Here is a 12,241-nt window from a genome sequence, read left to right on the forward strand (position 1 = left end):
TCACAAATGAATCTGGAACTCTTTTACATTCAAAGCACTCAAAAGAACAGTGACATTTTTTTTTTTTTCCGAAGGGCAGCGATCCGCCTACACCCTTTTACATAGTATTACAAGTCCAGAACCCGTCTGGGCTTGACTTCCTGTCCATACCGTGTCTGGTAGGGAACAGTGTGAGGGACAGCCTCAGATGCCTCTGAGGCGAGGGTAGCAATGCCGAAACCCAAGTCATTGTCCATGTTGTGTGTCTCTTTTGTGTCCAGGAGGTGACGTCTATTTCGCCGATACTCATGTCCTTCAGTTATGCGGACGTGGTATGATCTGTCAGTACCAGCTGGCTGGATGACGGTTGCTGGTTTCCAACAGCCACGCTCTTGCATTCTGATGCTTTGGCCCTCCTGCAGCGGTGACAGTGGTTTCGAAGATCTGTCGTAGTATCGTTTCTGATGCTGCTGCTGATGTATTCTCCTGGCGTAAACCTCTGTATGGTTGACCACCTTGGGCTGGAGTTGCTGGTGGGTGCTGGGGAGGACTGAGCGTAAGCGTCGGCTCATAAGCAGCTGGGCTGATGATCGGACATTATCCACTGGGGTGTTTTGATACTCCAGGAGGCTCAAATAGGGGTCTCGATGATCAGCTTTAGCCTTTTCCATGAAAGATTTACAGATGGAAACAGATTTCTCTGCAAGACCATTGCTCTGTGGAAAGAACGGTGAGCTTGTGAGGTGGGTGAACTCCCAGGCATTTGCGAAAGCCTCAAACTCTTTGCACTTGTACTGGGGTCCATTGTCCAATACTACAGTCTCTGGTACTCCGTGCCGGGCAAAGGCAGATTTCATCTTGTGTATCACAGCAGAGGATGTTGTGTTGTTTAACTTGTCCAGCTCGAAGTATCTGCTGTAGTAGTAGTCCACAGTGACTATGTAGTCGTCATTGTTCCAGGTAAAGAGGTCAGTGGCGACTGTTTGCCATGGCCTGCCTGGGATTTTGTGGTTGATCAGGGGCTCTTTTGTGTTGGATGGTCTGTGCTCCAGACAGATGGGGCACTTTCCCACCATGTCCTCAATCTATTTGTTCATCCCAGGCCAAAAGAGAATGTCACACGCTCTCTGCTTGCACTTCTCTATGCCCATGTGACCTGAATGCACCCGGGACAGCATCTCCGTGCGCAGTGAGATAGGTATGATGATTTTCTCACCTTTGAAGAGGATGCCGTTCATCTGGGAGAGTTCATCTCGGTGGTTCCAGTAATCGGCTATGCTCTGAGGGCATCGTCTCCTCTCCTAAGGCCAACCGTTCTGGATAGTGTCTCTTAGCGCCATGAGCTGAATGTCTTTTCCGGTCTCGGCCCTGACCTGTTTCAGTCTGCCGTCGCTGACTGGCAGGTTACTGTAGACTGTGTGAACCTGCATATCCATGCCGTCCCGCAGGCTGTCGTCCTAGTCAGACAGGGACTTCCTGGAGAGGGTGTCCGCTACAGGAATGTCTTTGCCTGGACGGCGGATGATGTTTAAGTCGTACCTCTGTAACTGAAGCATTATCCTCTGTAGTCTTGGAGGCGCTGCGTTGAGAGGTTTCCGCATGATAGACTCCAATGGCTTGTGGTCACTTTCGATAATGACGTGGCGGCCATACACGTACTGGTGGAAGCGTTTACATCAAAACAGAATGGCGTACAGCTCCCTTTCTATCTGAGCGTAGTTGACTTCGCTGTCTGTTAGAGATTTAGATGCATAGCCGATGGGTTTCTCTTCTTGCAGAAGGACTGCACCGAGGCCATATTTGGACGCGTCGACTTGCAGCCTGAGCTCTTTGCTGGGGTCGTAGAAGGCTAAGACCGGGCCAGGCTCTCGTGGGACAAGCTCTTTCATTTTTTGAAAGCCTCGTCGTGCTGTACGTCCCACCTGAACTTATTGGACTCTTTCAGCAGGTGACGCTTGGGGGCGTTGATGTCCGAGAGCATGGGTATTGGTGCTTCGCTTCCCTCCCTGAAGGACATTTACACCTCCCATCTCGCCCGCAAGGCAACCTCGATTGCCAGAGATGTGAGTCACCCGGCTCACTCCTTGTTTGACCTTCTGCCCTCTGGGAAGAGGTACAGGAGCCTGCGCTCCCGCACCACCAGACTCGCCAACAGCTTCTTTCTCCAGGCTGTTAGGGCCCTGAACTCGCTACCCCCTTCTGCGTAGCGTGCGGCACTGTTGCGCTATTTTCGGGAATGTCTGCTGTACGCGTTTTTACGCTCCTCTTAATTAATTATTTATTTATTTATTGTTGTGTTATTTATTCATTATTTATTCAGCACGCTTTTGTTATACTTGTTTACTGTTTGTCTGTTGTGAGCCATGTCTTGTCACCGTGGGATAGGGGGGAACGAAATTTCGGTTTCTTTGTGTGTCTTTGGCATGTGGAGAAATTGACAATAAAGCTGACTTTGACTTTGAATTAACCATGCCAAGGATTGTCTCTAACTCACCCTTGTCCTTGGGCGGTTCCATGTCTCTCACGGCAGCAATTTTGGCTGGATCGGGCCTAATTCCATCCTTGGAGATGCAGTGCCCGAAGTAGCTGACCTCTGTGGCGCAGATTGTGCTCTTCTCTGGGTTGAGTTTTACTCCCCGCTCTCTGGAGCGCTTCAGCATTGGGCGGAGGTTGCTGTCGTGTTCTTCTTTTGTGCGCCCGTAGATTAGCACATCATCTACAATCGCGGTCACTCCCTGGAGGCCTTCGTAGATCTCATCAACCTTGCGTTGAAACTCGTCCTGGGCCGATATCAGTCCAAACGGTAGACAGAGGAAACGGTACCGACCGAACACCGTGTTGAATGTGGTCAGTTTGGAAGACTCCTCTGTGAGTTTGATTGCCCAGTAACCAGACCTGGCATCCATAACACTGAAGAAGCCGGCATCTGCCAACTTGGACGTGACATCTTTGCGCGTAGGTAAGGGGTAGTGCGGTCGCCTGATGGCCTTGTTGAGATCTTTCGGGTCGAGGCACAATCTCAGCTTGCCGGTGCATGGCTTCTCGGCTACGACCATTGAACTGACCCAGTTGGTTCCATGACTTTCACGATGATCTGCTGTTTTTCCATGTTTTGAAGTTCCTTTTTTAGGCGGCCACGGAGTGCGTGTGGGACTCGCCTAGGTGGGTGGACTACTGGGACTGCGTTGGGGTCAATGTGAATTTTACACTCACCAGGAAACAGTCCGATTCCAGTGAAAACGTCTTTAAACTCGTCGATGATCGGGATCTCGGGTTTGTTAGATACGGACAGGATGAGCTGTATGAGTCCAAAGTCCAGGCATGCCTTCAGTCCTAGAATTGGAGGTGCCTGCGTGTCGACGATGTGGAACTTCAGCATCAACTCCTTGTCCTTGTATTTACACTTCATGTTGCACTTGCCATTGACAGTGAGACGTTCACCACCGTAGCCATACAGTGGGTGATTGGAGAGTTGCAACGTGGACTGTATTCCCAGTCCTCTGAAGGTGCGTGTGGGAATGACATTAGCTGAGGCCCCAGTGTCTAGCTTGAAGGTAAGTACAGTCCTGTCTGGGCCAATTTGCACATCTGCCAAAGCTTGCTCCGTTTCATTGGTGCTACTTGCTTGTGTTAAAGTGTCAATAAACAGGTCCTCACTGTCATTTTGCATTCATGTCTGACGTATGTTCATCTACTGTATGTACTCCCTTTCCTTGTTTGGAACAACAGAATTTGCAGTTTACCTTTGGCTGGACAAAGGTTCTTGTCTTTGTGTGGCTGGAAACCACAGAAGCCACAGGTTGCGTTTCTCTGTGGTCCTCTGGCTCCGTCCGTTGGTCTCGGGGTGCAACTGCGCTCTACGTTTCCCTTTGTGCTGTCCTACCGCTTTTTCCATGGAGAACTCTTTGAAGTCTTCCGACTGATTGCATGAACAGTTTGTGGGAATGTGTTGCCGCTAGCCATAGTTTTCAGCTGTGCCTGTGCCATATCATGCGACCTGGCAATGTCTATTGCTCCCTCCAGCGTTAGGGTGGAGCCTACATTTAGTAGCTTCTCTCTTATTTTGAGTGAGTAAATTCCAAAAACGAACCGGTCTCTCAGCATCTCCTCTCTATTTGCATAATTGCAATCTTGCACAAGCAGTCTCAACTCTGTCAAAAACTATTCTAGTGGCTCATTTGCTGCCTGTTTCCTCTCGGAAAATGTGTAACATGCAAAAATCTCATTATTTTTTGGCATAACATATGCTTCAAAGCCATCATAGTATGTTTTCAGTACCTTCCGTTCACGTTCTGTGAGTGTCCAAGTGTAGTAGATATCTCTACCTTTGTCACCGACCCAGAGAAGTAGGTAGCTACACCACTCTTCCTCTTCTTTCGCCTTGAACGGACCAGAAAACATCAGAAACGTGGAGTTTGAACTTGCGCCACGCTTCGGGCAGATTGCTAGCATCCCAGTCCATGACTGGTGCAGGGACTCCAGCGATGTCCATCTTGTCCTTTCTTCTCTTCTATTATCTTCGTGTTTTACTCTGACACCATGTAATATTCTGTACTCACGCTAGGTACAAAATGTATAAGGACGACGACATGCAAACTAATCTTTTTATGAAGATTGCGGGAGCAGGAAAACATGAGGCAGGAAGGCATATGCTTCCAACATCCGGCTACGTCACTACGTGCTGCGCCATCTTAATGCTACGGACCAATCAGGCAAGACATTTGGTAGATACCCAATACGATAGGCTAACATTACTGGACTGACAGCCCGAACATATTCTAAGAGAATATTACAACCTGCAGGCCCTGAAGTGAGGGAAACTGTTATTCATAATAACAGTGTCATATTTAATGAGAATCACTGATAATAGATTTTGGTGAAATATATATTTTTTAATGCTGTTAATAAATGCATTTGTTTTCCAAAAGCCTTTTTTGAATATTTATGCTTTACTACCTACTAAAGGCCAAAACCTTTTATGCAATGACCTTTACATATCGTTTATATTATGTTACACAAACACTACATTCATCTGATCCTGGTTCGGCCCCCCAGTCAAAATTTAGAACCCAATTTAGCCCGCAAATCAAAACGTTTACCCACCCCTGGATTAGACTACAAGATATTAGCCGGTTGTGGGACCAATTTGATTTTGCAAACAGTTTTTGAGATCAAGCCCCACATTTTTTTTTGCAGGAACCTTGTCGTGTTGCATGATCCACAATCAACAAGTTGGCGTTGGAAAGGCCCAATGATGCCAAAAGTTAAGTTGGATATATTAATGGTAACCCTGCAATATATCACTTGATATTGACAAATACAAACCGGATTCAGTTGAAGTTGGGAAATTGTCTAAAATATATAATTAAAAAAAAATACAATGATTTGAAAATCCTTTTCAACCTATGTTCAATTGAATACACGACAAAGACAACATATTTAATGCTCAAACTCATAAAGTTTATTTTATTTTTCAAATAATAATTAACTTAGAATTTCATGGCTGCAACACGTGCAGTAGAAGTTGGGAAAGGGCACGTTTACCACTTCGTTACATCACCTTTCCTTTTAATAACACTCATTAAAGGTTTTGGAAGAGAGGAGACTAATTCTCTTAGCTTCTCATGTGGAATTCTTCCCCATTCGTGCTTGATGAACCGCTTCAGTTGTTCAACAGTCCGGGGTCTTCCCTGTCGTATTTTACGCTTTATAATGCGCCACACATTTTCAATGGGAGACAGGTCTGGACTGCAAGCGGGCCATGGGGAGAACCTGGACTCTTTTACTTCTAAGCCACGCTGTTGTAACACGTGCAGAATGTGGCTTGACATTATCTTGCTGAAATAAGCAGTGGCGTCCATGAAAAAGTCGTCGCTTGGATGGCAGCATATGTTGCTCCAAAATGTGTATGTACTTTTCAGCATTTATGCTGGCTTCACCCATGCGATGGGAACTAATGCACCCCCATACCATCACAGATGCTGGCTTTTGAACTTTGTGTTGATAGCAGTCCGGATGGTCCATTTCCTCTTTGGTCCAGAGGACACAACGTCTAGTGTTTCCAAAAACAATTTGAAAAGTAGACTCATCAGACCACAAAACACTTTTCCATTGTGGATCAGTCCATTTTACATGGGCTCAGGACCAGAGAACCCGGCGGCGTTTCTGGATGTTTTTCATAAACGGCTTTTGCTTTTTATGGTAGAGTTTTAACCCACACTTACTGATGAAGTGACGAACTGTATTTACTGACAGTGGTTTTCTGAAGTTTTCCTGAGCCCATTTGGTGATATCCTTTACACACTCATATCGGTTTTTAAGGCAGTGCCGTCTGAGGGATTCAAGGTCACGGTCATTCAGTCTTGGTTTCCGGCCGTGGCGCTTATGTGCAGTGATTTCACCAGATACTTTGAACTTTTTGATGATATTATGGACCGTAGATGTTGAAATCCCTAAATTCTCTGCAATTTTGCTTTGAGAAATGTTGTTCTTAAACTGTTCAACTATTTTCTCACGCAATTGTGGAGAAAATGGTGAACATTGCCCCATCCTTCCTTGTGAATGACTGAGCGTGTTTGGGGAGGCTCCTTTTATACCCAATCATGTTACCCACCTGTTCCCAATTAGCCTGATCACATGTGGGATGTTCCAAATAGGTGTTTGATGAGCTTTTCTCAGCTTACTCAGTATTTTTTGCCACCTTTCCCAACTTCTACTGGATGTGTTGCAGCCATGAAATTCTAAGTTAATTATTATTTAGCAAAAAGCAATTAAGTTTATCAGTTTTAACATTAAATATGTTGTCTTTGTAGCGTATTCAATTGCATATGTGTTTTCAAATCGTTATATTTTGTTTTTATTTACATTTTACACAAGTTCCCAACTTCAACCGAATCTGGTTTGTAGTATTTATGCTTTATTGCAATATGAATTCAGGCAAGACATTTAAATTTTTCGTCAGAAATACATGTTGACAAATTCAAACATAGAATGGCTTCAAACATATTCTTACACAAATTCAAATTTCTTGTGTTACTGCAACAGAAAGTATCTTAAAAAAATCTAATGTAGATCAATAAATATGACAGTGACCATGACAATATAGCAGACCCAAATTATTTAAATATTTAGTGGGGCGAAGGTCATGCACCATAAGTGAGTGGAATAGTGGAGGCACAATTACAGTATCTGGCTAGTGTTACACAAGGGTCATATCATAGTCCCAGATTGAACTTTAATAAGCAAGCAAACTCAGTTGAGTAATGAAAGCTAAGATACAGTTAATAGCGTGCTTGTACTGTAGTTCAGATCAGATCGGGGTCCCATTGGCAAGGGTCACATGAGCACACTTTTTTCATCTTGAGTTTCAGTAAACATCTGTGTTATCAGATGAGGGAGCAGGCGACTTGACTGTTGTGAATGAATGACACCATCTTGCTGTTTTATTTTCTGTCCTTTGTCCTTCAGCGCCACCCTCTGCACAAGTGTTGGCCATGCATCCTTTTAGGTCCAATTCAAATCCTTGCCTTTAAGACCAGGAAACATAGAATATTCAATTTCTTCAACACATGGGGGCTCATCATCTTCAAAACAGCTGTATGAGAGACAAAAGAGATTTTTTTTACATTGTCTGGCATGTAAAGGATGTGTTCTTACTGATATATATATACATATATATAAAACTATGTTCGTCTGCTATATGATATATTTAACTAAAATGGCTGATCCGAACAACCAATGATTTATAAAGGAAAATCTTGAAAATGATCAGGGGTGCCCAAACATTTGCATACGACTGTGTGTGATTTTATTTATATATATATATATATATGGATGTGTGATGCGTCAGTAGTGCCTGTAGTTTGAGCATGCTGCATGCTGCCTCTGCTTGGGCTAGAAAAGGTGCCCTAAACATAGTCTGCCTAAAACCTCCCAACCGGATTACCGCGTTCAGAGGGATCACCAATATGCGGTTGAAAACACAGAAACATGAATTATTGAGCATGGAATGTGCGCACACTAATGGACAGTGTAACCAGTGATACGCCGGAGAGGAGAACCGCCATCATTGCCAGGGAACTGAGAAGATGCCGGATTGACATAGCTGCTCTTTCAGAAACCCGACAGGCAGAGGAAGGTCATCTGAAGGAGGAAAAGGGTGGATACACTTTCTTCTGGAAAGGAAAGGCCACAGATGAGCCTAGGATCCATGGGGTTGGTTTTGCCATCAAGAACCAACTGATCAGTCAGCTCTCTGAACTCCCTGTGGGAATCAGTGAGCGCCTGATGACCCTCCATCTGGTGCTGGCCAACAACCAGACGGCAAGAGTTCCTACCCTCATTTCCGATGAGGATAAAAAAGAGGCCTTCTATGCCTGTCTGGATGAGGTATTGTCAAAAATCCCCAAGGAGGACAAGATTATTATATTGGGAGATTTCAATGCCAGAGTGGGCCGTGACCACCACCTCTGGAAGGGCACCATTGGAAAGGAAGGCATTGGAAACATCAACTCCAACGGGGTTTTGCTTCTTAGCAAATGTGCTCAATACGACCTTATCATCACCAATACCATCTTTTGCCAGAAGAACAAACTCAAGGGCTCATGGAGACACCCTCGCTCTAAACAATGGCATCTTATTGACTATGTCATAGTCAGAGCCAGGGATCAGCGCGACGTGAGCATCACAAAAGCCATGATGGATTCAGACGCCTGCTGGACAGATAACCGCATGATACGATCCACGATGTCCATCAGACTCAAGAGAAGAGACTGCAAAGGAAGCTGAGCCGGCAAAGACTAAACCTTGAGACCCTGAATGAAACTGCCGCCCTGCAGCTTTTTCAGGCCTCTTTTGGAGAAAGCCTCAATCGGGAATACCCTGAGGACATTGAAGAACACTGGAGCCTGCTCAAGCCTTCCATCCTCGACACCTACAGTGCCACTCTCGGGTACAAGGCCAGAAAGCATCAGGACTGGTTTGATGAGATCGGCACAGAGATAGAACAGCTCATCTCCAAGAAAAGGGAAACCTTTTGTGTCTGGCAAAATGACATCACCTGCACAGCAAAGAGACAGGCTCACTCCAGAGCCAAGGCTGACGTCCAGAGCCGGGTGAGACAGATTAAAAACTCCTGGTGGACAGAAAGGGCACTGGAAATCCAGAGTTTGGCAGACTCTGGTGACACCAGAGGCTTTTTCAGTGCTACCAAGGCTGTCTACGGCCCAAGCAATCGCGGCCATAACCCCCTGCGCTCTAAAGATGGGCAGGAGCTGTTGAAGGACAATGAGTCCATAAACAACCGGTAGAGAGAGCACTTTCAGGAACTCCTCAACAGTGACAGCACAATTCAGTCAGATTTCCTCAGTCACATCCCTCAGAGTCCCATCAGGGAAGACATGGGCGAACCTCCCACTTTAGCAGAGGTCCAAGATGCCATCAGGAGCCTGAAGAACAACAAGGCCTCTGGGCCTGATGGGATCCCAGCTGAGGTCCTAAAGGAAGGTGGACTAGAGCTCCAGCGCCACCTCCATTTCCTCTTTCTGAAGGTCTGGGAAAAAGAACTACTCCCTTCGGAGCACAGGGATGCTTTGATAGTGACCATTTTCAAGAAAGGGGACAAAGTGGATTGTGGAAACTATAGGGGCATCTCGCTCCTTTCAACAGTTGGGAAAGTACTTGCTCGTGTTCTTGTCAACCGCCTACTGCCACTGTCTGAGGAAGTTCTCCCAGAATCGCAGTGCGGTTTTCGCCCAGCTAGAGGCACTGAAGACATGATTTTTACAGGACGCCAACTTCAGGAGAAATGCCGTGAGCATAAACAGCCTTTGTTCATGGCTTTCATAGACCTGACAAAGGCCTTTGACTCGGTGGATCGCCAGGCCCTATGGAGCATCCTTCTGAGGTATGGTTGCCCGGATAAATACGTCAGAATACTGCGTTTATTACATGACAGAATGACAGCCACAGTGCTCAACAACAGCTCCTTGACTGAGCCTTTCACTGTAGAGACAGGGGCTAAACAGGGATGCATCATTGCACCCACCCTGTTCTCTGTCTTCATTGCCGCCATACTCCACCTCATCAACGAAGAACTACCACACGGAATTCCAATTTGGTACAGAACTGATGGCAGGCTCTTCAACCTTAACAGGTTCAAAGCCAAAACCAAGATCAGAACCACCACGGTCGTGGAGCTCCAGTATGCAGACGATAATGCCATTGCAGCACACTCTGCAGAAGACCTCCAGGGCATCCTGAACTCCTTCGCTAAGGCATACAGAGCCCTGGGTCTGACCGTGAACATCAAGAAGACCCAGGTACTACATCAACCCCCACCCAACCAGCCATCTACTCCGCCCATCATAAATGTGGACAACACTGCACTTGAATATGTTCACCACTTCCCCTACCTCGGCTGCCTTCTCTCCTCCAAGATTTGTCCATTTTCAGATATGTTAAAGATATACATATCTTGTATACATATACATACATACACATATACACACATACACGTACATACATATAGATATTATACATACAAACACTTATACATACATACATCTCCTTTAGATAAATACATTTTTTTAAACTGAGGTAAAGTACTACAATTCTTTAGTTCGTCAATGCTGGTGTTCCATAATTCCACACCTTTAGCTGTTATACAATGCAACTTTAAAGTTGTTCTCACCAAATTTCTTTTAAACATAAGTGTTCCTCTTAAATAATAGGTACTTTCCCTCCACTCAAACAACCTCTGGATACTGTTTGGTAATTGATTATTTTTTATTTTTCACATGAGTTGGATGGTTTTAAAATCGACTAGATCATTGTATTTCAGTGCATTCAGTTTTACAAAAAGAGGGTTAGATGGTTCTCTGTAATCAACATTATTTACAAGTCGTATTGCTTGTTTTTGTAGAATGTAGATTGAATCTGTGTTTGTTTTGTATGTGTTGCCCCACACCTCCACACAGTACATAATGTATGGGAGTATGAAGGAGCAGTACAAGGAATATAATGATGTTTGGTTTATAAGATCTTTTACTTTATACAATACTGCCAGTGATTTTGAGATCTTTGATTTGATATACATTATATGTGGTTTCCAACTTAATTTTTTATCTATTAGCACTCCAAGAAATTTTACTTCATTCACTCACCTCAGAACACATCATATTTTTAAATTAAGGGCATATCTTACTTATGTGACTTATGATCAAGGATGTTATGTCCCGGATTCATGTGGTTGATAAGACTTCTGCTGTAAAGGGCCCTTGTATCTACAGTCAGGGAGAGCAGACTGTGGCAAAATTTCATTCCCATTTCTTCGAGCTCCCTGGTTCTAATCTGAAGACCCTATACACAAACAAACACAAAGGCAGTGAAGAAAAATGTATTTGGTTGCTAATGCACACAAGAAAATGTACTGCACAAACCAAGGTGAAAACATTTTACTATTATTAACATTGCAGTAGTAGACAGTTGAAGTCAGGTAGGATAATTCGAAGGTGCAAACATTCTAATGCAATTATAAGAAACCAATGTGAAGTAACTGTAAATGAGCAAAACACGGGTTAGTTTACAAATTTCCTCCTTTTAACTGACCCGCCAGGTAAATGAACTTTTCTCATTAGTGGAAACACCTGTGGCTGAAGCCACTCAGTGCAGGGTTTTTACTTTCTGCACCTGGATTTCCCATCTCTGTCTGGCACTGGTTGCCTTGAATATCTGTGACTATCAAGGAACTCTAGAGAGAAATGTGGTCCTCAATGTCAATAACAGGTTGTGGGTCTTGCAATGGGATAACTCAAAGGAAGGAACTGCTGTGTGGACAAAGTGGCCTTCAAACCATCGACAACTTGAGCACTTCTCTCATGAAAAATGGGCCGTAAGGCTTGCTAAGAGGTGCAAAATTCTCTCTGATAATTACAAAATGTTTTGATTGCAGTCATTGCTTCAAAAGACTGTGCAACAAAATATTAAGTTAAGGTTACCATCATTTTTGTCTAGGCCTGTTTCAAGAGCTTGTTTTTTTACAATAATTTTGTTGAACAATTCAAAAGTAATGTCTAATTATCATATGAATTCTTAGTGCACCTAATTTTACACTGACTTTGGGGTGCAGAATTTGGGAATTGCGTTAATCCCGAAAGCGCATTGTATAGAAAGTCTTGTTTTTTTAGGCAGCCGAATGGGTCCTTTGTTACGTTTATTTAGGTCAGGCCTGTTGTTGGGCAGCCAAAGGGGTCCGTTTGCTCCA

At 44.4% G+C, this 12,241-nt stretch overlaps 1 protein-coding gene across 1 annotated transcript in view; it reads right to left on the reverse strand.

The window, feature by feature from the left end:
• Positions 1 to 6,873: 6,873 nt before the first annotated feature.
• Positions 6,874 to 12,241, reverse strand: part of agbl1 (AGBL carboxypeptidase 1) — a 102,794-nt gene continuing 97,426 nt past the window's right edge. The window contains exons 25-26 of the mRNA XM_088379867.1: positions 11,183 to 11,337; positions 6,874 to 7,505 (exon numbers count right to left, since the gene is read on the reverse strand). Coding sequence (XP_088235993.1) covers positions 7,346 to 7,505; positions 11,183 to 11,337 — 315 coding nt within the window. The 3' untranslated portion in view covers positions 6,874 to 7,345. The remainder of the gene's footprint in view (positions 7,506 to 11,182; positions 11,338 to 12,241) is intronic.

The sequence above is a fragment of the Syngnathus floridae genome, chromosome 6 (genome assembly GCF_059516105.1).
Source record: "Syngnathus floridae isolate MCC-2025c chromosome 6, RoL_Sflo_1.0, whole genome shotgun sequence".
NCBI lineage: Eukaryota > Metazoa > Chordata > Actinopteri > Syngnathiformes > Syngnathidae > Syngnathus > Syngnathus floridae.